This window comes from Hemicordylus capensis, chromosome 1 (genome assembly GCF_027244095.1).
Source record: "Hemicordylus capensis ecotype Gifberg chromosome 1, rHemCap1.1.pri, whole genome shotgun sequence".
NCBI lineage: Eukaryota > Metazoa > Chordata > Lepidosauria > Squamata > Cordylidae > Hemicordylus > Hemicordylus capensis.
Genome location: NC_069657.1, coordinates 57866590 through 57893090, shown reverse-complemented (window position 1 = coordinate 57893090; position 26501 = coordinate 57866590). Strand labels below are relative to the sequence as shown.

General features: G+C 44.0%; 2 protein-coding genes across 8 annotated transcripts in view; one reads left to right on the top strand and one right to left on the bottom strand.

The window, feature by feature from the left end:
- Positions 1 to 26501, top strand: part of LOC128351554 (uncharacterized) — a 67805-nt gene that overhangs the window by 8417 nt on the left and 32887 nt on the right. The window contains exons 3-4 of the mRNA XM_053311252.1: positions 16145 to 16381; positions 19125 to 19194. Of these exons, the coding sequence (XP_053167227.1) occupies positions 16145 to 16215 (71 nt within the window). The 3' untranslated portion in view covers positions 16216 to 16381; positions 19125 to 19194. The remainder of the gene's footprint in view (positions 1 to 16144; positions 16382 to 19124; positions 19195 to 26501) is intronic.
- HEATR5A (HEAT repeat containing 5A) overlaps positions 8118 to 26501 on the bottom strand; it is a 119830-nt gene continuing 101446 nt past the window's right edge. For all 7 annotated transcript variants that reach the window (XM_053284331.1, XM_053284336.1, XM_053284337.1 and 4 more), the window contains one exon: positions 8118 to 16849. In XM_053284331.1, the coding sequence (XP_053140306.1) occupies positions 16545 to 16849 (305 nt within the window). In that variant the 3' untranslated portion in view covers positions 8118 to 16544. The remainder of the gene's footprint in view (positions 16850 to 26501) is intronic.

Sequence of the window (26501 nt, the reverse complement as noted above, 5' to 3'; positions counted from 1 at the left end):
TGACCTGAAAACAGTGGTGCATCAGCTGGTAACCTCCCGGCTTGAGTATTACAATGCGCTCTACGTGTGGCTGCCTTTGTACGTAGTCCAGAAACTTTAGTTAGTTCAGATTGCGGCAGCCACATTGGTCTCTGGGGCAACCCGGAGAGACCATATGATGCCTGTTTTGAAACAGGGCCAGCAGAAGCGCAGATTCTCTGTGCCCGGCCCAGCTAGTTTCCCAATATTCCACAGCAATACAGTCCTCACCAATTACTGTTTTTATTAATGATAACTATTTTAATGTAAACATTTAAGTTATATTGAATTGTCACAGACTGTACCTCTTATATTTCATGGTCATTTGACTGGGTGTGTGTGTGAGAGAAAGAGAGAGAGAGAAATCTGTCACAGTGGGCTCTAGTCCACAGAAATGTTTGCTACTACAAATTTCCTTGAATTGTCCTTAAGGTGCCACAAGACTCCTTGCTGAGAGTCTTGTGGCACCTTAATTTGTTATGCTCTCAGATTGAACAGAGATATTTATCTGCCTTGCTGTAAATCACTGTATGACTGGGAGGGAGTTTCTAAATGTAAAGTCATTCCGGCATACAGAGATCAAAGGGCAGTATAAGCACTTTGGATGACCTCAGAGAACTTAATCACATGGCTTGGGATGACACTGCTTTTCAAGTCTAAGCAGACTGACAGACACTGTTTATTAGGCTTGCAGTCAGATGCAGTAATGTTGTTCACTGTAACTATTTCATTCCACCTAGCACAAAATGCTGGAAATTCCTTTTCTTCAGAAATACATCCTAAAGCTTAAACAATCCACCATACGTTCTTCTTGTTTAAGAAACAGACCAAGTTTAGAAATGTTTTTTCCACTTTCTCTGAAAGAATTGTACAGTAAATTGACTCGTTATTGAGTCTGGCTGACATTTCATTGTTGATTCCCCCCCACCCACCCAAATAGGATTGCTGCTTTGAATCTTTTTCATTAAAGGAGAGAGAGAGTGCACGCTCATGTTTGGGTGAAATTTTGTATTTAAATCATAGCAATGTAGCCCTTCCCCCTCAGTTTTGCTGTTGCACAATCCTGGGAAGTGTAAACAAGTGTCTGGAATCTTGGGCCCTGGCAGTCACAAGTGTAACTCTACATCATTTATAAAACACAGTGTTTACCATTTGCTGCCTTGTGCAATGTGTTGCAACAAGGAGTGTGTCAAAGGTTGCCAATTACATTCTTTTAATATTTTGGTTAGTCACGTTGATGTGGTTTGTGCCTGAGTATTTTGGGAAGGGGTTTTTGAAAGTTCATTCACGACAGTGGAGAACTTTTTTAAAACCGCAAAACTGATTATTAGTGTAGAAGATGCCCAACCACATAATTGTGTATAATAATCAGAAGCAAATGTAGTCTCCAGAACAGCCAGTACAGGTTTTCTTATTTATGATCAGGTATGGCTATAGATTTCTGCTCATGATCCACCTTTCCACGTAGTTCAATAAGATTTTGTCAGCTTACTTCTTATAAATGAAGCAAACATTCTATAGATGTCATCACCTCAGACACACAAGTCTAGCAAACAGGAAGTGACCTCCCCATCTTAAACATCCTGCTTGTTCCTATGCTGCTCAGAACTGAAGTAATGAGGAAGGCTTCAAGCTTTTGGTTCTATCCAAGCACAAGGCTATCCAGTTTTTATTGTTGCTCATGTGAAACTTCTACCATGCTGTAACTTTGTAGAACTCACTTTATTAAAGGATGACGTAACACCTTTTCCAGTGCTTAACTTGGCTAACCTCAGTAACTCTGCATGCCCAGTGGAGCTTTTGACAAACAGCAGCTCTGATCTCAGGGGAATTTCACAAATAGTTTGCAAAGCAGCATGGGATGGGGCTGCAGTTGAATGGGAAAAGAACTAATGAATCCCTGAGCATTGACAAGCTCTTCAGCACACCTAAATACATTTCATGGATTGTGGCCTTAGGGTCAACATAGATGTTAAAAGAGAAACACAGGGTTATAATGTTTCCCTTTTAATTCTAATGTGGGGGATGGGAGGGCATGAGGAGAGGAGAATCCTGGGTATGACAGTGATGCTTAACCCATTCCGTAGCTGCTGGTTCTCCTGTGGAGATGCCTCCCTAGAAAGCTTTTAATTCCCCCCAGCTCAGCTAGGCACCAAAATCAGAAATGAGCTCTGGTGGGGAGAAATTGAAGAGGCAGAAGAGAATTAACAGATGCAATTGAGGTTGAGCACTTTCCTTCTTGCCCCCAAATCCTCCCCTGCAGTGCCCTCTATTGCCAATATCTGGTAAATGCAGGGTTGGAAGCACACAATTGGGGTGTGCACAAACCCACCAAGCTTGGTTCGTGTTAGAACCAGACCAGTTTGGTTTTGCCCCCTATCGAAGCCCGTCATTTGGTTCAGTTTAGGAAGGTTCGTTGAACATTTTGGAGACCACCGCACCTGCATAGTGAGACCCTGCATGGCCTGAGTCATGACCTGGCCATGCAGGGTCCCACTGTGCAGGCACAGGGGCCTCCAAAATGGCCACCGCGCTGGGGAATAGGCCCAGAAAGGGCCAGAGAAATCTAAACCGGACAATTTTTACAAAAAGCAAGGCCAGTGGGGGAGAGGGGGAACCTCCATGCACGCACCCCGCCACCTCTGAGAACCCATCCCCAGAGGGAGAAAGTCAAAAAGAAAAAAATTATTTTAAAAAACTGGGAGGGTGGTGTTCATTCCAGGGTTGTGCGGAACTGGGGGTGTTTTGGCTTAACCCTGAACCTTCGAACCAAACTGGTTCAATATAAAACCAGTTTGCACACCCCTAGCACACATTTGCCAGCATAGCATCTAATTTGGCCTTAAGTCTATATTGATGATCAAGTAAGTGTAGTATTTTTCAAAAGCATACTGGGGTGATGTATTCTCATTGTACACAACTAACAATGTTGCAGTTCCTGTTCCAAAGCCAGAACTGAAGCCTGACTGAAAAGGATCTAGATAGTCTGTTTCCTCCAAGAATGTCTGGAACTGGTCAGCCACTATACACCTTGCCTAGGAAGGGAATATTGACCACAGGCCTATAGTTGTTTACATCCTCAGGGTTCAGACTGGGTTTCTTTAGGAGTGATCGAATAGCAGTTTCCTTCAGTGGAACTGGGACCACTCCCCCTCTCAATGAGGTGTTTAAAACCTACTGGACCAAGCTAAAAATTCTCTCCCTACTAGATTTAATAAGCCATGAAGGGCAAGGGTCAAGCATGCAAGTGGTTGGCTATTGAAGCTATGCAGGTCTATAATACATTGCACATCAAATGCAATAAGGAACCGTTCGTTATAATTAACCAAATAACCAAAATGCAACATCCTGTGGCAACATGTTAGGATGTTACCAATCGACAAACAAGCAGGTAGAATACAGAATGGAAGTTCCTTTGTAATGCAATGGTTACATAACATGCATATCCAGTTTAGGAACATAAGAAGCTGCCATATACTGAGTCAGACCGTTGGTCTATCTAGTTCAATATTGACCACACGGACTGTCAGCGGCATCTCCAAGGTTGAAGGCAGGAATCTCTCTCAGCCCTGACTTGGAGATGCCAGGAAGGGAACTTTGAACCTTCTGCTCTCCCCAGAGCGGCTCCATCCACTAAGGGGAATAACTTACAGTACAGTACACAGTCTCCCATTCAGATGCAACCAGGGCAGACCCTGCTTAGCAAGGGAGGCCATTCATGCTTGCTACCACAAGACCAGCTCTCCTCCCAGTTTATACTGGGTGAAAATGAAGTCTGCCCTTTTTATTCAGGCTTTTGATCAATGAACTGTCCCTTGCTCTTTTTAAATGTTTAGCTGCATTTGTTTCTGAAAAACAATATTACTGAATTGTGTTTTTTTCATCTTGTTAACCACCCAGGGGTCTTAGGATGAAAGGTGGTATGTAAATATAAATAAATAATACTTGACTTTTTATTTTTTGCAGGAAGATGTTAATCAGCATAGCAATTAAACTCAGGGTTTTTTTTTAATCTGAGGTGATTTTTCCCTACATCTGTTCATTATAGTTACCTGAACCACAGTCAAAAACAAGATTATTAAATATCCAAACACCTTTGTCTAACATGAGTGTTAAGGTATTTACAGTTTTCACTTGTACTCTGAGAAACATGAAAATAGTAAGTTAAGGGTCATCTTAACTTCTGCTCCATGTAAGCAGTAAAAACATTGTATATTATGTTGACTTTACAAATAAAGTTCCATGTACCCAACACTTTGCCTTGGTCTTTCAGCTCAATATTTGACAAATTCAACAGAAGCCACTTTCCCAATCACTTGTAAGATACAGCCGATTGATTTCTGCCTACACTGTGACATTTTGTGCAGCACTCCATAAATGAATGGCTTAGAGAATGTGCCTTCAATATCATACGACAGATCTGTGTTCTCATAGCATCTAGCTGCAGTCCTCAAATAACCTGCACTGGATTCTAGAGGAACTTTTATTCCTGGAAAGTGGTCACGGTTGACACCCAATCCTATGAGCACTTAATCAGAAGCCAGTCCAATAAAATCAATAGACTTTCTTCACAGTAAATTCTTCCATGCTTTGCTGAAGGACAGCGTGATGGGCAGGTTGAAGAGAAACAGAATCCTCTTGCTGCCTGAGGATCCTTGGTGGTCTTGATCCTGAATATTCAAGTGCTTATTTAGAATCATTCTTCTGAAGTCTATTCCCATATGTGTAAGTGACACTCTCCAATATTTGTCAGTATTTCCCCATTCCTCCTCCAGTATCAAATACCACTTCTGCCATACACTGCAATACATGCCAGGACCTGATTAGTCTTTATAATGGAGACTTCAAAGACTATTAATTTAAACTAGCTTAACCCGCGCAGAACATCTACATTCTAGTACTTGATTGCTCCCCACAGCCCCTGCCACAGCCCCCCTCACCTCAGAGATCTCTCCACCCTCATCTAAGCCACAATTCTGCTCCTCATCCTCCATCCAGTTGCTTCCACCCCCCTCACCCCTCTTGGTCATGGCTGCAGCATTGCTAGTGCCTATTGGCCAAGGTGCCAATATCCCTATTCCCAGAGATCTCCCCACCCTCACCCAAGCCCTGTGCCTGCTCCTCCCCACAGGAGCATCAGCATCAGCGGTTGACCGGGCCCTTCCTTGCTGCCACCCCCACCATAGCTGCTCGTTCCCCCCTCAGGCCGCTGACAGGCCTGGGCCTGTCCGTCGCCCTTCTTTTTCTCTTCTCCACTCGCTCTTCCTCTCTGTCTTCCTTCCTGAGTTAACAGATCTTGTTCATCTTGTTTCCTCATATAATTCACACAATGGCAGCCTCTTCCTGAAGGGGCTCTTTCCTCCCTCACGACCCCTCTCTTCGCAGACCCCTGGCCACTATCTGTGTGTGTGTGTGTGTGTGTGTGTGTGTGTGTTCCTTCCTCTCCTCTACAATTAAGAACATCATCTGACCAGCAACAGTTGCATTCCAACTGACCTTAACCATCACCGACTCCTCCTCCCTATCTGCATATGGAATCTCCACTGCCCAATCACCATGGCGCTTCTGCTCATGAACTCTCACGAGAACTGCCACGCACGGGATTAGCCATGGATCCCCCCTTAGAGAATTATATATATAGAATATATAGATACACAACTAATTTTTTAAATACACACACACTGTCTCCCCCCCAGCAGTTTGGACCTGAATGTTAAGGTCCATTTAAAAATGAACAAGGCGGGGAAAGCAAGAAAGGTATGTTACCCTCAGCCAAACATTTGTTTATTTATTTATACATTTCTATCCTGCTTTTCTTCCAAGGAGCCCTTACATGTGAAAATTGCCTTCTTAGGGGGTCAGTTTTGAAACTACTGTATCTGTATCTGTTTTGAAACTACTGTATCTGTCATTTCTTAACAGATTTGCACCAATTTTCTATGAGCAGTTCTCATAGTCTAGTTATTCCATGCAAAATTTCAGGCAGGTTGAATGAATAAGTTGGATTTTATAACTGATAGAATGTTCAGGCCTTAATACAGAACTTTTTACCTCTCACCATAATTATACATATACTCCCACACTTGTATTAGATTTTCTGACTTATTCCATAGACTTCGACTGACTCATACAATGCAAAAGCATTATGTTCAAGTGCTGAAATTATATATTTATCCCAATTCCATGAAGGTTATGTGCTGCAGATGCAGGCTTTCATGTATTAATGAATTCCTGTTTGGATCCATGCAATGTGAGACCCATGTATGCCACCGTTGGAAACTAGGTTGTAGCTCAGTGGTAGAGCAGCTGTTTTGCATGCAGAAGGTCTCAGATTCGATCCCTGGCAGCATCTCCAGTTAGGGCTGAGAATAGCTCCTGCCTGAAACCTTGGAGAAGCCACTGCCAGTCAGTGTAGACCAGGGATTCTCAATGTTGGGTCCCCAGATGTTATTGGACTTCAACTCCCATAATCCCCAGCCCCAGTGACCTTTGGTTGGGGATTATTAGAGCTGAAGTCCAATAACATCTGAGGACCCAACGCTGATAATCCCTGGTGTAGACAATACTGAGCTAGATGGACCAGTGGTCTGACTCAGCAGAAGGCAGCGCAGCTTCCTACATTCCTATGTCTGGATTGCCACATTCAGCATCCAGGGCTAGCTGTGCAATTCCTGCTGTTGGAATGCAACTACAAGCAGTACTAAACATCTGGTTATTGCTAACCATTTTGATAGCCCTGGCTATGTTATAAGATGTAAGTGAAGGGTTACACATCTTACTATTTAATTTATACCAGTACCACCCACCCACACTATTAAATTAACTCCTTGCTTAATATTCTTCTCAAATGCATAGCAAACACACTGGGGTAACCTCGGGGGAACAGAATTTTAGGACTAAATAGCTACCTCATTATTGATATCCGATTAAAATAGTAATAATAGAGAAACCACCCTGGTTAGATCATAGCAATATCAATAGGATGAAAGTGTGTGGTGGTAGTATATGTAAGAAGCATGCCTTTGGGTATTTGAAAACTAAGTCAGATTACAATAATTCCAGAAAGGAGTTAGAAAGCTTTAACACAAATATTAAGGGCTGGTTACACGATTGGATCCATGGCCAATAAACTGGGAATCTGAGATTCCCGCAGTTCACAAACTCCCAATTTCCCATCATGCGAGTCTATATATTTTTGGCCATGTGGGGTTAGCACCACACCACTCTGACATCTACCTGAGATGGACAGCCAGGGTTCAGATCTAGGATTAGCAATTGGCTTGGTGTCAATTGGCTGACATGGCCAAACATTTTCAGGTTCACATGATCAGATTCAGCAGCATGCACACAGAAGGAATCCCAGATTTATTTATTTACTGACCATGGATCAGATAGTGTGAACTGACCCTAAATAATTTCAAGGGAGATAGGTGCATGAATAACTATTGGTAGATTTACACAGAATCCCTTTATTCAAATGAAGTATACTTCTGAATACCAGATACTGTTGCCTTCATGCTGTGCTTGTATGCTTCCTAGCAGCTGGCCACTATTAGAATGCTGGACTAGATGAACCTGGTCTTCAGGAAAGACAGACTGTAATGCTGGTGTAATGTGCATCTACCAACTTATAACTGTTTGAAAATGTAAATGTACTTCTCCTTTCCTACCAAGTAACAGGCTTGTCAATTTTCATTACTTGACTCCTATTGAATTGATATCTTGAAGCACTCTAAAGCTGACGAGCCCAGAACCTACAATCAGCACACTGTAGTAAGAAGTGGTCCTTCAAGCTCACAGTTACACCATCAACACCCTTCTTCAAATGGTTTCAAAGGCTACAGAAAAATTCAGCACAATTAGAATAGAATTTGCTACTGTTATCTCAAAGGATACTTCATTAGCAGCCATTCTAATTTAAAGTGAAGAATGAAAAGTCAATGAGAAATTGGAAATAAAAGCACACCTCTACTGTATGGAGGCACTGAAGTAATACTAACTTGCAGAATAAGTGTTCTTAAGACAGGGATTGCAGTGCAGAAAAATAATTCTCTAACAAATGCAAGTTTTATTAATAAAATAGCAAGCAAACACTTAAGTGAAGAAAATTAGTTTTATGTAAATTAGAAAATGATTCATTAGAATTTGGTTCAAGCGGTTAATTCTGTACAATTTACAATTTTATGTACAAAATATATATAGTAAAATACAGTACACTCTTCCTGAGTCTTCTATAGATACTATTTCTGCCCACCCCACCCACCAATTCTTAGACAGAAATACTACAGTTCTCCTAACATTTGGTTTATATCGAGTAATACTGGCATTAAAAGAACAATGCAATGGCTGCTAATACTATTCTTAAAATTAATAACTGAAGTAATTGACTTCTATAATAAAATAAGCCAGTGTTAGAAAGTACCATTTTGTTCTGTTCTCATGACAGATTAACACAAGCCCACTTTAATAAGTCTCCCTTTTTTCTTAGAATAATATGCACCTGGATGTGCATGACCTACTGTACATGTCAGTTTGATCACAGGAAGATCATGAAATGATCATGATATGCCTTTTGCAAAGGCACTTGCATAAAATTAGTGAAACTGTTTATCCTATTAAAATTTAAGAAGGAGATTTATTGAATAACTGGGACTTTCTAAGGAGCAATAAGGCTTCAAACATACACATGTGCTTAACTCTGCAACCATAAGTGTTCCAAACTACTGCACGAGAAGATTTTCATAAAGCTGTTGAGCTTTAGAATTCAGAGGAATTTGAAGTTATTAATACCTTAAAATAGCTGGATTTGAAATACTTAACAGTCATTTTACAAACGTATGGACTACAAGAATTTTTTAATATTTTTACTTGATGCTGTTTGTTAAATTAGCAGCTGGAACACATTACAGAATTGCAAGTAATTTATTGATTCAGGTGGCAAAAATTAGCATTTTTAACAATAACTGCAGCTTAATGTTTGATTAAATAGTATTCCAAATATATTCAAGCCAACACTCACATTTGATGTGCCACCCTGTAGCCCTAGTGACAATGCATCATACATCACTCATGCATCACTGCAATGTTTTCAGTGAAGCTAGCCACATATTTTGTGCCATTAACCCCAGCAGGAGAGAATTTTACCTCTTTCATTCACCACACTCCATGGGAGCCAACAATGAACATACACTAATTAATTCCATAGGATTTTTGCTGAAGCAGCTCTCAGCAATAATCTGTAAACTGCTTTTCAAAATTCTAATTTTTTTTCTTTATTCCCCAATGGGAGCTGGTACACCAAAATCAAATGCAAGTAGTCCAGATGCATGTGTGGTTCTGGAACATGCACTGGCAAATCACAGGCATTTCTTTCCTGTTAACTTGTGCTAAGATCAAAATGTCACATAAATATGCAGTTTTATTAAATGTAAACATTTCACAGGTTCTGATATACCTAATAAAATATTTGATATCTTGTATGCAGAATACTGTTCAGTATTTAGAAACAAACACAATGAGAGTCATAACACTGCATTTTTTTAAAATGCAGCATTTGTTCTAGTTGAGCAAGAGAAGCCCTCTTCTACACCAGGAATTGTATATACAAACTGGTACAACACATGGTTGCCATTTCCATATCCAGAAGCCACAGCTGTACACACAGTGCCTGCTACTACCAGTCAATCTCCTGATAAACAGGTTGCTCACCTGTAACTTTTGATCTTTTGGTGAGCTAGTGTCATTTGCATGGGTTCTGTGCCTGTGCAATAGTCCCCTTGGAAGGATTTCAAGCTCTTTATAGCGCTCTGAAGGTCAACCTCTTGTGTGCGGAGCGCACTTTGCATCCTTGGCACCAGAGTGTTTAGTCTCTCAGTTCCTGAAAGGCCACTGTGTAAAATGGACTTTACAAAGTAACTAAGGTAAGTGCAGTAGGTACATCCGAAAGAGGGGAGAAGCTGGGTGGGTGTTGTGAATGATACAGGATCACCAAAAGATCAAAACTTAACAGGTGAGCAACCCGTTTATCTTAACAGTGATCTGGTATCCTTCACAATGTGGATGAATAGCAAGCTCTCTTTGAAGGAAGAAGGTCTGAGAATGTAAAACTATAGAACTTTTAAAAGTAAAGCCCACCCCAAACCAGCCTCAGACGTAGCGTGGATATTCAGGGCATAGTGTTTTACAAAAGCTAAGCTAGAAGACGAAGTGGTGACTTTCTGTATTTCAGAAAAGGCAATGCTGGGTAAGTGGGCAGCAGAGGTGGCCCTGGCGGAATGGGCTTTGATGGTGTCAGGAGGCTTAACACCTTGCTTGTTACAACAGATAATGATTAGTTGGACTAGCCATTCAGAAAGTCTTTGGCAGGGTATAGGTTGGCCCTTATTAGCACCTTCGAAGGCTAGGAAGAGTCTTTCAGACTTTCTAAAGCTCTTGGTCCTGTCCAAGTAGTAGAGAACTGCCATCCGGACGTCCAGGGAATGCAGAGAGCATTCCCGGGGGGAGAACAATGTCCTGGTTAAAATGGAAATCTGAGACCACTTTAGGTAAGGAGGAATCAGTTCGCATCACAACTTTATTAGGGACAAAGTAAAGGAACATCAGCTCTTAGGGTGACGAGTCTGCCAACTCTCTGAGCAGCAGTAATGGCAAGAACTACTGTGAGTAGAAGAGGTCAGAGTTGCACCTACGTAATTTTGGAACCTATATCTAAAGGCCTTTGGAGCCCCTCTACCCCGCCACAAGTTAAGTATCAGCCCTCTATACATACACACACACACCCCATGACACATGCATTATTTTTAACAAGTCGGTTCTTGACGGCAAACAGCAACTGAACTCACAAGAATATAAAACAGATATATTTATGCAAATATGTATTAGCAGAAACATATTTCCATACCACATCTTTCTTTCTCCACTCCCTGCTCTGTCTCTAAAGCAGAGGTCATGTTCAGCTTCTCAGCATACATCACAGTTATGCTCGGCTGCCTGGTGCAGAAAGGGCCAGTGGCACAGCGTCCATACCAGGACAGACTGAAGAGAATTGGGGGGCTCCACAGGGGGTGTGGAGGCCCTGGACTTCCACCTGGAAGTTCAGGGGTAAGAGCACCTCTGGACGAGGATACATGCGAAAGACTCTACAAATCAATACTATCTTCATATGGCAGATATATTTAAGAAGTCTAATTTTAAGTTTGATTTTGATTGGAGATCTGAGAATATATAGGGCGATCTTTAGATAAATCAGATACAGTTTTTTGGATGGGTGAAATAAAACTACAAGATGTGTTATGAATAAAATTAAGTGGGCCGTCAAGTTGGTGTCAACTCCTGTTTACCACAGAACCATGTGGTTGTCTTTGGTAGAATACAGGAGGGATTTACCATTGCCATCTCTCACGCAGTATGAAATGATGCTTTTCAGCATCTTCCTATATCGCTGCTGCCCAATGCAGGTGTTTCCCATAGTCCGGGAAACATACCAGCGGGGATTCAAACTGGCAACTTCTTGCTAGTCAAGTCATTTTCCTGCTGCACCATTAGGTGGCTGTGTTATGAGTGGTATAGTATAACTGTGGACAAATGTGTATGTTTACATAGAGAGTGATATGCATATGTGTATGAATCTATGAATCTAAATTTAGTTCTTAAGGTGTTTTATAAATGGCATGTGGATAATGAGATCTGGCTATGGTTACAATATCTTAATGTATCCAAGCACTTATTATGGCAAAGGTATTATATAACCCAATCTGTATAAGTTTTTATGGTTTTATTTGTATGTTATTAGCAATTTATTGTGTTTGTTTTTAGATAGTTGAGGGATATGGAATGTCATTGAGGAAGACTTCTTGTTGAAATGTGTCTGGCATTTTAAATATTCTCATTTTTAAAAAATTATGTGATCCCATTTGGAACTCTACTTGGGAAGGACATTCACTTCATCTGAGAACTGGATTTTACGATATCTGGTGGAGTTGTGATTCAACACTTGGTATTTTATATATGTATTACCATGAAGAATTTTTGTGATTCCATTTTATATTTCACTTGAGAAAGATATTCATTTCATCTGAGAACTAATTTTATCATATTTAATGGAGATGTGATTTGGCATTTTGTGAATAATTTCTCTCTTGAAGATTCATTCTAAGATTTCATCTGATACCTTATTTGTAAAGGACATTTGGGAATCAGGTTTGAGTAAATCTAGTGAAACTGAGATAAAAGCTCTGGGATTTTAGGATCATATTATTTAATGGACTGAGATGTTTCTTTGGGAAATTTGGGATCTTTTAGTCTATAGTTTTTGGAATCCATGTGGGTCTTTATTTGACTTGTTTTGGTTTATAAGAATTTTAATAATAATTTTATTGTCTTGATATAAACATCATAGTTTATATATTTAATGAGTTGTGTTGGGTATTTTAATGATATTTAGGGTTCTTTGGCTTGATTGTCATTGTTAGAACCCTATAGTAACTGCTGTTGTGTTCTTGCAGACAAGGCTGACATATGGACGTTTATGGATGAATTGGAAAGGCCAGTATGTTTCAGGGAAGTCAAGAACAGGAGGACTTGGTTGACCAAGGCAACAGTTGCTTTGAAGCCCATAATTTTGCATATTTGACAAACCTCTTCCATTTACAGGTATAGTTGTCTGGTAGAGGCTTTCCACTCATGGAGCAATATTTGCTCTAAAGGTTCAGCCTCCAGGTCATCATGTTCAATGTCCAGAGGCCATGATGGAGCACCTAACCTCTGTTCTGGGAGACAAGATCCAGGCACAATCCAGGCAGCAATGGAGGCTTCAGTACGGTTATAAGAGAAGGGAGAGCCACGGCTGCTTCAGTCACCATGGTGTATTATGAATTTTGTCTTGTGCTATAGGATTTCACTGAGAATACGTGACAAAAGAAGGAAAGTTGGGAAGAAGTAGAACAGATGTGTGGCCTAGGCTATTTGAAAGGCATCCCGCAGGGACTGTACGCCCACTGCCGCTCTTGAGCAGAAGAGGCAGCACTTTGTTGTTCTGGGTCACCAAGTTCTACTTGGGGAGTCCACCAATGAAGGAAAATAGAGACAACATCGTGGTTGACCTCCTATTCATATTGGCAAGAGAGGTTTTTTTCTCTGCTGAGACTTTCCGCTAACATGTTGTCAATGCCCTTTATGTGAAGGGCCAGTGGGTAGATTTGATAGTTTATAGACCAATCTATAAACCTATCAATCTCTGAACTGATGGGTTGCAGAGGGATTTTGATATTGTGCTGCCCTGGCAGTTGATGTTAGTAATTGTGATCCTGTTGTTGAACAGGATGTGGAGTGTCCTGCCACTCAGAATTGGTAGAAAAGCTTTCAGGGGCAAGAGAACAGCCAAGAGCTCCAAAAGGTTTATGTGAAGGAGTGACTGTTGGTGGTTCTGTATGGAACCCTGCACAGTAAGCACTCCACCCTTTCAGGGAGGCATCCATGTTAAGTGTTATGGTAGGAACAGGAGGATGGAAGGGGATACCCATTGCTAGGTTTTCTGGTAGAGCCCACCAGAGCAGGGAGTCTAGTAGCTAGTGGAGATGAGACATTTATTTTATTTATCATATCATATTTTATGATATTTTCATATCGTATCACTTAGCATCCAGGTGTCAGATATGATAAAATGCCAGATAGAAAGAATGGGGATAAAAGTTCCCACAGGCAGGGGAACCTGGGAATCAAAAGACTCTGCTTGGCTGGATGCTGATGCATTGTGGCTACCCCTTTGAGAGAAGGAACACTTTTGAGAGTATTGGAAGGACTTTGTTATCCCTTCACTCAGCTTGGTTGTACTGGTATTGAGGTCTGTTGAATCTCTTAAACCTCTGGGAGTAGGACTGTAGAGCAGAGGAGCAAGTGAAAGCTTTAGCTGTAAACTTTTACTTTTTCATATGTTGCATAGTCTCATCTGTCAGAGCTGAGGAGGCCTTCCCTATCAAATCTTATCTTTCATATCAGGTTGCAGAGAGGACGAACAGAGCCAGGTGTGACACCTTAGAGAGAAGGTGCTAATCATGGTGCAGGATTCTGTTTCCATAAGTTGTTTGGTGATACTTAATACTTTGGCATGAAATATCCACCCATTTTGAACCCTTCCGAGACTGAATAATGGAATTTGGCTATCCAGGCCAGATAGTTGGCTATTTTCATGGATAGACATTATAGCAAATAAATTTTCTGGCCAATGGAATCTAGCTTTCTGCCTTCTTTGTCAGTGGGGCAGAAAGCCTTTGACTGGACTTGCTGCTCAGTGCACAGTCCACAACAAGCGAATTAGGTGGAGGGTGCTTAAATAGAAACCTGCAATCAAGCTCCTTGAATCTAAAATTTTTGAGTCTTTTGGAGGTAGATGTGGCAGTATCTGAAGCATCTCAGGCACCTTTTGCTGAATTAATCAGTACTGGCAGCATGAGAAGTGCTGCAGGCTAGGAAGTTGTAGCAGAGGCAACAAAATCCTTAACAGATGGGGCTGGAGATTTTAGTTCAAAGCCAATAATTCTAGCCATTTTGGCTTTTTAGATGTGGTATGTTTGGGTCTCAGTAGGAGAGTTGCATGGATTATTTGGCACATTGTCATCGGAAGAAGGATCCGATGGGTTGTCTATATGTGTGGATCCAGTGTAAGAGTAAGGGAAAGAGGTGTACTCAAGGTTGGAGAAGTTCTTTTCTGGAATAGCAGGTGTGCAGCGGGTAGCTAGTTTGACAGGCGAAGCTGGATGGGCTGGATCCATAGGTAAAGGAAGAGGAGGTGCCATAGGGGGTTGTGGCACAGAAGGGGGGTCCAGTGGACACTTGAAGGATGGGTCTGCAAGGACAGGTGATGACAGATCTTGAGAAGCAGTGGTAGACTGGAGTCTCTTGAGCTTCCAAAGCCAGACCTCTTCATAATCATATGGCAGAGATGGGCAAGGCATGTATAGAAGGGTTTTTAAATCTCCCCAGCCTCCTGATAAAACCTGAGTCCAGGGCCCCAGAGAAGCTCCAATAGTCCAGCCATCTCCAGTAAGGAAAGTAGGCAGTGAGTGAGAAATTAAGCCTTTTCTTCTAGGCTTGGACAGGAAGGTGAGATGGAGAGCAGCAAGGAGTTGCACATACTGGAGATGCAGATGGTGTCTTAGGAATCTCAAAGGCGTCCAAGCTAGCTGCATTGTCAGCACCAAGACTGTGGAGGGAAAAACCTCTAAAAGGTGAAGCCAGAAGGTGTCATCATTGGAGAAGCCAGAATGGATTGATGTTGTGTAAGAGAGGAAAGTCCTTTGACACAAAGTTTCGAAGGCAAATGTAATCTAAAGACAGATGTTGGGAGAGCAGTCGAAAAAGCAGGCATGTACTTGGCAGACGTGTGCTCGGTTGAGGTAGATAGCGACAACAATGCTTGGATCCTGGCAGAGCCTCATTTCGGCATGGGCACAGAGATAGACGTCGGAATCAGTGTCAATGCCGTTGTTGGGGGTGGAGCTGTGCAAGTTACTTCAATCACCTCCAACGAAGAAGAGGATGAATGCGAGGGAACAGCCTGAACAACCGCTGGGGATGGCGTTCGAAAGACATCCTGCGTCGTAGTAGGCGGTGGTTGACGAGGCTACGCTGAAAGCAGCGGGCGGCTTTTCCGGTGTTTTGAGGGAGAGTCCTCCTTCCCATGTGTACACTTTTTGTGATGACTATGGCTATCTTTAGAGACATCACAAAGCTTTTTTTAAAGTTGGGGAAGCAGAGGAAGGTTTCGGAGTCAAGTCCAACTTGGACAGCGTGGACGTCGACAGTGTCAGCGACAACAGAGAGTGCAGAATTGGGGTCAACTACCAAAGGGCCTTTTTGTAAGGTGCTGCTCTTAAGCACAATTCTATGCTTTTCTGAGGGAAAAGCAAATTTTACAGGGACTGATATTATAATCTTCCCCAAGACAGAGCAAACAAAGGTTGTGTTTGTCGGAAGAGGGGAGGGTTTTAAGCAGAAAGAAGAAGAACACTGCTTAAAAGTCTTCCTTGAGTCCTTTAGAGGGAAATTCCAAACATCAGACGAAGAGTAGTCAGAGAAAACTACAATCTCAGTGTAACTTATAAAGCAAACCATAAATTGTTTCTTTCAGGAACTGAACACAAGCAGCAAAAACTGAGGGAACCATTCATGATGGCAGTCATGAAGGAACTGAGACACTAAGCACTCTGGTGCCAAAGATACCAAGCGCTCTCTGCACGTGAAGGGCAGAGCTTCAGGATGCTATGCAGAGCTTGAAATTCTTCCAAAGGGACTGTTGCACAGGTGCAAAGCCCACATTGTGAAGGATACCAGGTCATCATTAAGATCAATAGATACACATACGAAGGTACACGTTTGCACTCCTTGGGAATGTGGCTATAATATGCTAACATTATTAAAGTTAAACAAAACTGAACTGGAAACAAAAGTACTACTTTATCACGAGAATAATTAGAAATGAAAATGAACTTTTTGTATAACAAAGTGCTTAGGATTTAAAACAAGTTATTTCACAGAAAGTTTGTCTTCAGTTGGATACTTGAACTTTTTCCAGGACTCTCTGCATGCTTAGCTGTTGTCTTGTCTTTTATGCTTTCCTGATTACCCTTCACAGCTGATTCAAGTCTGGCTTTCATTGGTGGAGAAGAGGCCATCAGTTTTTTAAAGACTGAAGAGTACTGTGGACCAATCTGCATCAGATATTGCAAAGCAAACTCATGTAGACTCTTTGCTGAACTTGTGGCTGATCCTAGGGCATTCTCATCCAAAAGAAAAGCAATGAGCATTGGTAGAAAGCAAGCCACTAGCTGAGTTCCTGTGGAAGACAAAGTTTCCAAATACGGATGAATACCTTCAGAAACAGCAGTACTTAAAATAAAATACTTCATTATTTCAGCTAGTTTTTCAGGGAAGCTATTGCTCTGTTGCCTCTTCCTATGACCAATCTGGGTGTGATTCTATTAAAAAGTTGGATCTGCTGAGAGACAGCCAATCCTAAAGGCCTTGCAACTGAGCACTCTGAAGTGGCTAACAATGCGCTTCACAAAGACAAATATCCTTTACTTCTTCTTGCCCATGACACCCTTCTGTGTTCTCACCTTAACTTTTGATCACTTCTTAATGGCACCCTGACTCCCAAATTCTAGAGTTGGGAAGAGAAAGTTATAAGGATACAGGTGGACCTCATTATCTGCAGATTCCATCTCAGCAGATTTGGATATCCACAGTCTGGAAAGAAACACCCAACCTTGGCATATGTGGGCAAGGGGCGAAACATGCCAACCTCGCGTATCCGTGGGTCGGAGGTAGCCGGAAATGACCACGGAGATCATTTCTGGCTGCCATTTTCTTCAACGAAGCTACAAAATGGCTCCCATCTTTGTTAAAGTTTTTAAAAAAGGAAAGAAATGCCAATTTTCAGCCAATTTGGGGGCACAACATGACTCAGGGGGAGCAGCAGAGCACGATAAGAAGCCCCCCCTGCGAAATTCAACCATGTTTCAGCTGATCAGAAACCTAACCCCTGCAATCCTATAGGATCCCATAACTCGATATTTGCGGTTTCCATATCCGTGGCTGCAGCCCGGAACAGAACCCCCACAAATATAGAGATTCTCCTGTATATAATTTTAATTGCTTTGGTATGTTGTTTTTTAAAAAAAAAAGACCCACAGAAAAATCAGTATATAAATAATGCAATAAATAAAAGGTCAGCTCTGCATTTTTCAAAATCATACTTCCAATTATGTATCCATGTAAGTGCCAAGTCATTTTTAATTAACTGATAAACGTTTAAAAAGCCACACGTATTGGAATAACTGCATTATTTCTACGGAACTGGCACTGCTGGCTCAAAGGTGGCAGGGGATACCTTTAAGGACCGAGGAGGGTGCTCTTACCTGCCCCCCCCCCATGCTGTCATTTAAATCAGTCCTGTAGGGCGGCAGCGTATCTCCTTGCCATCCTGGTATACTGCGAACCAGAAGTAGCCAGACATTTCCACTGCACATGCGCACATTGCAGTGAACACTTCCAGTCCACAACGTACCATGGCGGCAAGGAGATATGCTGCCACCCCGCGAGACTGATTTTAATGACTGCGCCGGCAGGGAAAATGTGGGGGTGGGTGGGTTAAGAGCACCCTCCCCAGTCCTTAAATGTAACCCCCCCCAACTTGGAACCACTAGACATTCAAACCAGTTTGGAGGTCTGTAAAAGAACCGGTTCTGTGGACATCCCTACAGCAGCTATTGGGTCCCAACCCAGAAATCTTTGCAACAGCAACTTTTGCACGTTTTAGGATCTTCTCTATTGAAAAACAGGTTGCTAACCTGTAACTGATAATCTGGTAGTGATCTCTTGACATCCATTAGAATAGTTCTGCACCTGCACGGAAGGGTTCTGCGCCTGAGAGGAAGCCTCTTGGTGTGGAGTTCCACAGCTCCTCTCGGTGCTTGCGCCCCACGTGACCACATGGCTATTTAAGGCGGGAGTAAGCACCAGCACTTCAGTTCCATGGAGACTGCTGGAGCAGTCAAGCATCTTTGGAGCATTAGATAAGTTCTACTATGTAGACTTGAACACTACTGCGGAGGAGAAGTTCAGGAGGGTCTAATAAATGTCAACGGATCACTACCAGATCATCAGTTCCAGTTGAGCAACCTGTTTATCTGGAGTGTGATCTGTTGAATCCATTAGAATAGGTGTTTAGTTAGCTCCTTTTAGGAGGAGGTAGCAGTAGTGTTACTGTAACACCCTTTTGAGAACACCTCTCCCAAAATTCACACCCACTGCAGAACGCATCAATGGCATAATGTCTCACAAAGGGCTGTTCAGAGGACCAGATGGCAGCCCTAGAAATGTCCTGAAAGGATATGCCAGATAGATGAGCTGCAGAGGCACTATAAGCTCTAGTTGAATGTGCCCTGATAGACTTAGGCAGCGACACCTTTTGCAGGTGATACATCATTAAGATTGACTCTACAAGCCAGTGGGACAGTCTCTGTCTAGACAAGGCTTGTCCCATTGTTTTTCCCTTGTAAGATATGAGTAGTTTTTTTAAACTTTCTGATTGCTTTTGTCTTTGATAGGTAGAACAAAAGAGTCCCCCGGACATCCAAGGAGTGTGGGGCCTTTTCCAGAGAAAGGGAATCAAAGAAGGTAGGCAGCATGATATCCTGGTTTATGTGAAAATCTGTCACAATCTTTGGAAGGAAAGTAATGTCTGGACACAGCAGCACTTTATCCAGGTAGAAGTGAGTATAAGGTACATCCATCCTCAGAGCCGTAAGTTCACTCACCCTGCGGCCCATGGTAATAGCTACCAAGAAGGCGGTTTTCAGGAAAGTCAGCTTTAGACTAGCAGTCCTCATGGGTTCAAAAGGTGCCTCTTTTAGCTCTGATAGAACTAGAGAAATACTCCACTGTTCCAGTGGCTGTCGTACTGGAGAATACAAGTGGAAAACCTTTGTAGCTGGGGTGGGAGAATACCATCTTCCCATCCCACCCTGAATATTTTGCTGAAATCTCTGCTAAGTGGACCTTTATGGAGACATTCGAAAGCTGTGAGGTCTTCAATGTGGTAAGCTACAGCAGGATCTGCCAGACAGTAGCCTTAAGAGACCGGAAGCTTTTCTTGACAGCGTAGCAAGTGAATCTTTTCCACTTGCTTGCATAGTACTTCCTGGTGGAAGCCTTTCTCTAATTCAGTAATATTTTATTCAGTAGCCAATCCTCCATGCTGTAAGCTGTAGAGTGGGCACCTCTCTGGGTGCAGTACTTGTCTGTTTTCCTGAGTCAGGAGATCTTGACATTGTGGAAGCCTTTTGTACATGTCTGCCAACAGTCTGAGTAGATGCAGAAACCATGGTTGCCGAGGCCACCATGGAGTGATCAGGATACATTTTACTTGGAAAGTTAGAATCTGTGCCACTACCCTCCCCACTAGAGGTAGTGAGGGGTACATGTAGGTTAGGTGTTGTGACCAGTCCATCTGGAACGTATCTCCTAATGACTGCGGGTCGTGGCCGGCCCTTGAGCAGTACTGTTTGCATTTGGTATTGTGCGCAGTTGCGAATAAGTCTATTTTGGGGAAGTCCCAGAGCCTGAAAATAGGCAGCAGGTAAGTGTCATTCAATTCCCATTCTGTCATAAATCTGTTGGCTTGGCTAACCCGACAGGATTTACAACCCCTTCAGCTCTACTTCTGTGAGTTAAACAGAAAGTCTGGAAATAAGAGTAGCAGCGAAGCTGCACGAATGAAAGCGAGAAAAGACTCACAAAGCAAAATAGTAGGAAACAAAATAAAGACCCTTGAACTAAACTAGGTGCCCCCCTCTACGATAACTGATTAATAACTGAAAAACAACAGAGCAAGGAATGAACAGAACAAGGGGCAGCAGAGCAAGGAAATGAACAGAACAAGGCAGGCTAGAACACAAAAGGTTGAAGAATACTAAGTAGGAACACGGTCTGCGGTAAATGAAAGTTGCTAACAGCAATCTGTGCCAATAACAGTCTGGTTAATATAGGGCTCAAGATAACTGGCAGTCAGTCAGGCTTTCCTGACTCAGCACTTCTATTTCCTCTCCTGTGATATATTGCGCCTGCGTGTCTCCCACTGAGCCTTTCTCTTGAGATGCCTTCTGAACACAGGTGAAATTCCAGCTTCCTCCTGATCAGCCTCTTCAGCCCTCATGTCTGTCAGCTGCCCAGACTCCTCTGTATTATGCTGTTCCAGCCCAGCTCCAGTCTGTTCTCCCAGCCAAATCCTGCTGCTGTGCCTCTGAGCCTGCACTCTGCACTCTCAACTGAGTCTCCCTGTTCCTCCTCTGACTCTTCTGACTCAGAGATCTGAGCCATGACACATTTGTGCTGTTCTTCTGTGGTAAACTAACTCAGAATATCGGCTAGGACATTCTCTGTCCCTTTAAGTGAATGGCTAATGGGGTGATGCTGTTCTTGATGCACCAGTGCCAAATCTGTATGCTCAATGCACACAGAGATCTGGACACCGTCCCCACCTGCCTGTTCAGGTAGGCAATTGCAGTAGTGTTGTCCAACTGCAGCTGTACCACTCTACCTCCGAGCATCAGAAGAAACGCTTTCATGGCCTGAAAACCTGCTAATAGTTCCAGGAAGTTTATATGGAATTGACTCTGTCTCCATGCCCACTGGCCTTGAGTAACTTTAGCATTGCAGTGGCCGCCCCAGCACTTGAGTGAGGCATCCGTAGTCACCCAGACAGATGGGGTCTGCAGTTGAAAAGAGACCCCCCTTAACAGGTTGTCCCTCTGAATCCACCAGCTCAAAGACTGAAGGCTCTGTGGAGGTATGGTCAGCTTCTTTTGGGAGCTGTCTTTCAGGTGGAAGGTAGATAGGAACCATAATTGCATCTTCCTCATTTTTTGATGAGTATAGTGCACTGTCATTTTGCATGAGGCCAATAGGCCTAGTAGGCATTGTACTTGCCTCGCCCACTGGTTTGGATTGGCCAGAAATTGTTCCGTAGTGACCTGGTATCTCTCTTCTGGCAAGAATGCCCTTCCTGTTTGGATATCCAGTACAGCCCCTCTGTAGAATATATTAATTACTGGATTCAGATGAGATATTTTTCCAGTTGACCTGTATTTCGAGGTCCCAGAGAAGGCCCAACAAGTATTGTATCTGCGAAAGTAACTCTTCTCTGTCTCCTGACATCAGGAGCCAATCATCTAGATACAGATATATCTTCAAACCTCTTGTTCTTAGACGTGCCATCACTACTGTCATGCATTTGGTGAATACACGCGGGACAGTGCAGAGGCTGAATGGAAGAACTTGATATTGGTAGATTGAAGTCCCCTCTGTGAACCTGAGGAATTTTTGGTAGGATGGTCGAATTCCTATGTGGAAGTAGGCATTTTTTAAGTCTAACGTCGCAAGCCACTGCTCCTGGTGTAGAAGTGGTAGGATGTCCTGCAACGTTGTCAATCAATCAGGCACGGAGCTAGCCAAGCGGCAGCCTGGTCCAGCCCCACTCGGCAACCCCCTCCAAATGTGCCCATGCCCATGATGTCATGCACACAGGGGCATGGCTCAGGCTCCGGAGGAGCCCAGAGTAAACTCCCCCCCCCCATGCCCAGGCCGCCGAGAGCCCGGGCAAACTCTGCGTCAGTTATTTCAGGCAGCGCCGACTGCCCGATAGGATGTTTTCCCCTTCCTCTCCCTCTCTGGAGGAAGAGGAGGAGAAAAAATCCTATCAGGTAGTCGACGCTGCCTGAAATGAGCTGAGAACTCCTTCCGGCTCTCAGCAGACCAGGCCATGGCCCCTTTGCATGTGACATCACACACAAAGGGGGTGTGGCCTGGGCTACCAAGAGCCAGAATGAGTTCTCAGCTCGCCATTTCAGGCAGTGTCAGCTGCCTGATAGGACATTTTCCCTTTCCTCTTCCTCCAGAGAGGAAGAGGAAGGGGGAAATGTCCTATCCAGCAGTTGGCGCTGCCTGAAATAACTGGCACAGAGTTCGCCCGGGCTCTCGGTGGTCCGGGCATGGGTGGGGGGAGTTGGCTCTGGGCTCCTCTGGAGCCCAAACAATGGGGCGTTGATGACCTTTTCCATTGGCAGCCTGGGTTGTTTGAACCCATTGGCCCAATGGTGGCTCCACCTCTGCAACCAATACTTCTTCACAAGGACGTATTTGTTGAGATGTCTCCTGGTGTAGAAGTAGTAGGATGTCCTGCAACGTTGTCAACCCATCAGGCGCGGAGCCAGCCGAGTGGCAGCCTGGTCCAGCCCCGCTCAGCGACCTCCTCCAAATGTGCCCATGCACGTGACGTCACGCGCACAAGGGCATGGCTCGGGCTCCAGAGGAGCCCAGAGCAAACTCCCCCCTCCCACGCCCGGGACATGAGATTTGTTGAGATGTCCATTATTGGTCAGATCTCCCCATCCTTCTTGGGAATCTGAAAATGGCGGGAGTAAAAGCCTTCCCACCTCTGAGCCCATCGCACACGGACTATTGCTTTTTTGTGTAGCAGTTCTTGGACTTTTTGATGTAGGGCAGGAGTAGCACTAGTGAAGCGCAGGCTTCTGGAATGTGGGCGAGCCTTGAACTCTATCGTGTAGCCTGACGTGACAATTTCCAACACCCATTGGTCTGATGTTATGTGGTACCATGCTTGAGCATGGCTTGCCAGTCTGATGGTGTTATTGGCTAACAGAGCCTGATGGATGATGTTGCTGGCCGCCACATGTTGCCCTTTGGTGTTCTGGAAGGGTGATAAAAACGAATTGTCCATTGATGTTAGAGAGTGTGATGGGCTGTCTACTGTCTCAAAGACACTGTTTTGGGGCCTCTCCCTATTTGTTACATTGACCTAGATTGCTTTTATTCTTCTGCGGGTAATATCGCTTGGTGAAAGGCTGATATGTCCTTCTATAACCCCTGCGGTCTTGTCTATAAGTTGACAGAGGACAGCTGTATGGTTTTGACTTTGATGCATGTGCAGCTGATGCAGAGGAAGAAGTGAATGTCTTAGCCGTAAATTTTGGTTTCTTTAGTTTTTCCATAGTTGCATCTGTTTGTTCAGAGAATAGGCCTTTCCTATCAAATGGTAATCCTATCTTCTCCTTCATGTCTACTTGCAGAGCTGCAGATCATAACTAAGCACGCCGTCTTAGTGTGATAGACGCGCTCATGGCTCTGGACTCTGATTCCACTAGGTGTTTTGCGGTACTAAGTAGTTGGCATGTTAAGTCGCCTGCCTTTTGTAGCGTCTTTTTAAAGCAAGCTTTCATTTGGGGCAAGTGTGTCCAGTTCTTGTTCCAAACTTTTCCACAGGCAGTAATTGTACTTAGCCATGCATGCAGAATAATTGGCTATTTTAACTGAAAGGCACACAATAGAATATATCTTTCTGCCTAATACATCTAACTTCCTCCTTTCTTTGTCCGCATGGGTCATGTGACGTCTCCTGGATCCTGAGGATGTTGCACAGCCTATAACTAGAGAGTTGGGTACAGGATGTTTAATTAGGTAAGTACTGTCTTGTTCTTGTACCCTATAGACACTCTCTAGCCTTTTGGAGGTCGGAGTGGAGGTGTGCGGAACCTCGCAAGCACTTTGTGCAGCCTTTGAAATAATTGGTAAGAGTTGCAAGGCCACTGGTTGTGCTGTGATAGATCTGGCCATAAAATTATAAATGGGATCGTCGGGAGCTGTGATTCCAAGTCTAGACCCAATGCTGCAGCCATTTCTCCAAGATGAGAGTGATACGCCTTCAGTTCTTCCATGGGGGATACATGTGAAGGTGTGGCTACATCGGGTGAAGGATCCGGGTCAGTAGTTTCCGATCTGACTCAAATTCCGAAGATCCATGGTGATTTCCCTCTGACAGATCCGCTGGGGAAGAGTGCGGAGAAGAAACTCTACTTGGGGATGGCAAGGGCAAGGGCAAGTCATCTGTTTGAACTGCTAATGAGACTACTTGTTTTTCTTGTGTTTAGTAAGCAGTAGGTGTAGCATCTGTGTAGATGCTGCCACTGTCTTCACCTTCCAGACAGGCACCACAAGAGGTGCATCTCCTTCAGCCAAAGTTTGGATTGGTAAGGCGTACGGACTAGCTTGGGGACACCGACATCCAATCCCCTTGGCTGTCAGGCTCTGTTTTCCTCATAGTCATACCCCAACCCCAGGGAGGTTTGGCCCATTAAAGCAGTCTGCCTTGGCGGAGATATGGTATGGGTGAATCCACAAGTGTGCCACAGGGACACAGTATATAGTTGCGCCGCAGTTAACGTGTTAGGTGTTTGATGCTCCGAGGGAACAGCAGTCGGACCTTTGGTTAAAGTTGAAGTCTCACCATCCTCCGAATGAGGAAAACCTTTAAAAGGTGGATGGGGTAAGTCGTATTCGAGTCCAACATCGTCAAAAGTGCCAGGGTCTAAAGCCGCTCCTTCAATACCTGAAGGGTCAACTTCCTCGATCTCGTAAGTCAGCGGCGATTGGAATTGAGGAGTCACTGAAGTTTGAATAAACTTGAAGCTGGCTCGTTATCCCTCAGTGTCGAAGGTGATCTTATCGGAGTCACTGAAGGAGATAGAGACTGCGTTCTCTATATCGACTCCTTCTGTATCAACGGGCCCTGTGGGTTAGGCATCGATAGTTTAGATGCCGTCGCTTGCTTCCTCGATGTCGACATCTGTGTCGACGTCAGTGCAGGCCGGCGTCAAGTGTCCCCTTGTCAATGTCAAGGGTGGAGTGCATTCTGTCACCCTCAGTGTCGATTACTGTCCAATGTCGAAGATGGCATTGGTGCATTATGTTTTGTCGGTATCGAGCCCAACATTGACATCGTTGGGGTCAGCAGCGGTACTGTCAGTGTTGGACGTCTAGATACCGACACAAAGACAACATCCTGAGCTGAAGTTGGTGAAGGAGTCGATCTCGATATCAATCATTTTAGCTTCTTTTTGTGTGCCCCGAGGCCTCCCCCATTTTTTCTCCCTGCCTATTTGAGGCCTTTGGAGTTCTGAAGGTGGGCAACGAGGGTTTAGACTGGGTCAAAGCCACAGCCCTCAAGCCATTGTTCTCAGAAGAAGGAGTCGTTCCCTCCTTTAAGGTACTGGGGGCAGCCAGTACATCACCATAGATAGCAGTTGTCAAGCGGAGTTCACAACTGCGCTGCGTTTGCTTCGAAGATGACTGGCAAATTTTACACACCAAAGTGTTATGGGTCTCTCCTAAACACAAAAGGCATAAATCATGGCCATCTTGGGAGGGCAATTTAGCCTTGCATTTTGCGCAACGTTTAAATGTCCATTTTTCAATCTGTTCAGCAGTATCCATTCCCTTTCCATATTCGTGACCAAACTACTAGCAATAGCAATAGCACTTACATTTATATACCGCTCTATAGCCGGAGCTCTCTAAGCGGTTTACAATGATTTAGCATATTGCCCCCAACATTCTGGGTACTAGGGATAAGTCCGGACCGGTCCGGACCTGGGTGGTCTGGATTGGGGGTGGGGGGTCGCTTTAAGAGCGGCGGGAGGGTTTACTTACCCCTCCCGCCGCTTTCCGCTGTGGTACCGTAATTAGTAGTGTAATTGGGGTGGCAGGATAGCTCCCTGCCGCCCCTTCCCCGCTGCGGCTTGGCAAAGCTCCCAGTAATGCTTTGCGTGCGCGCACGTCAGTGACATGAAGCGCACGCACAACGTGCGCGCACGCAAAGCATTACTGGGAGCTTTGCCAAGCCGCAGCGGGGAAGGAGCGGCAGGGAGCTATCCTGCCGCCCCAATTACACTATTAATTACGGTGCCACAGCGGAAAGCGGCGGGAGGGGTAAGTAAACCCTCCCGCTGCTCTTAAAGCAACCCCCCACCCCAGTGCCGGACCGCAGTGTGGCGGTTCCGTGCACACCCCTACAAACTACCTGTCCAATCTTTCAACAAAATTCGTCCACTACTCACAAAAGTAGTCCAGTA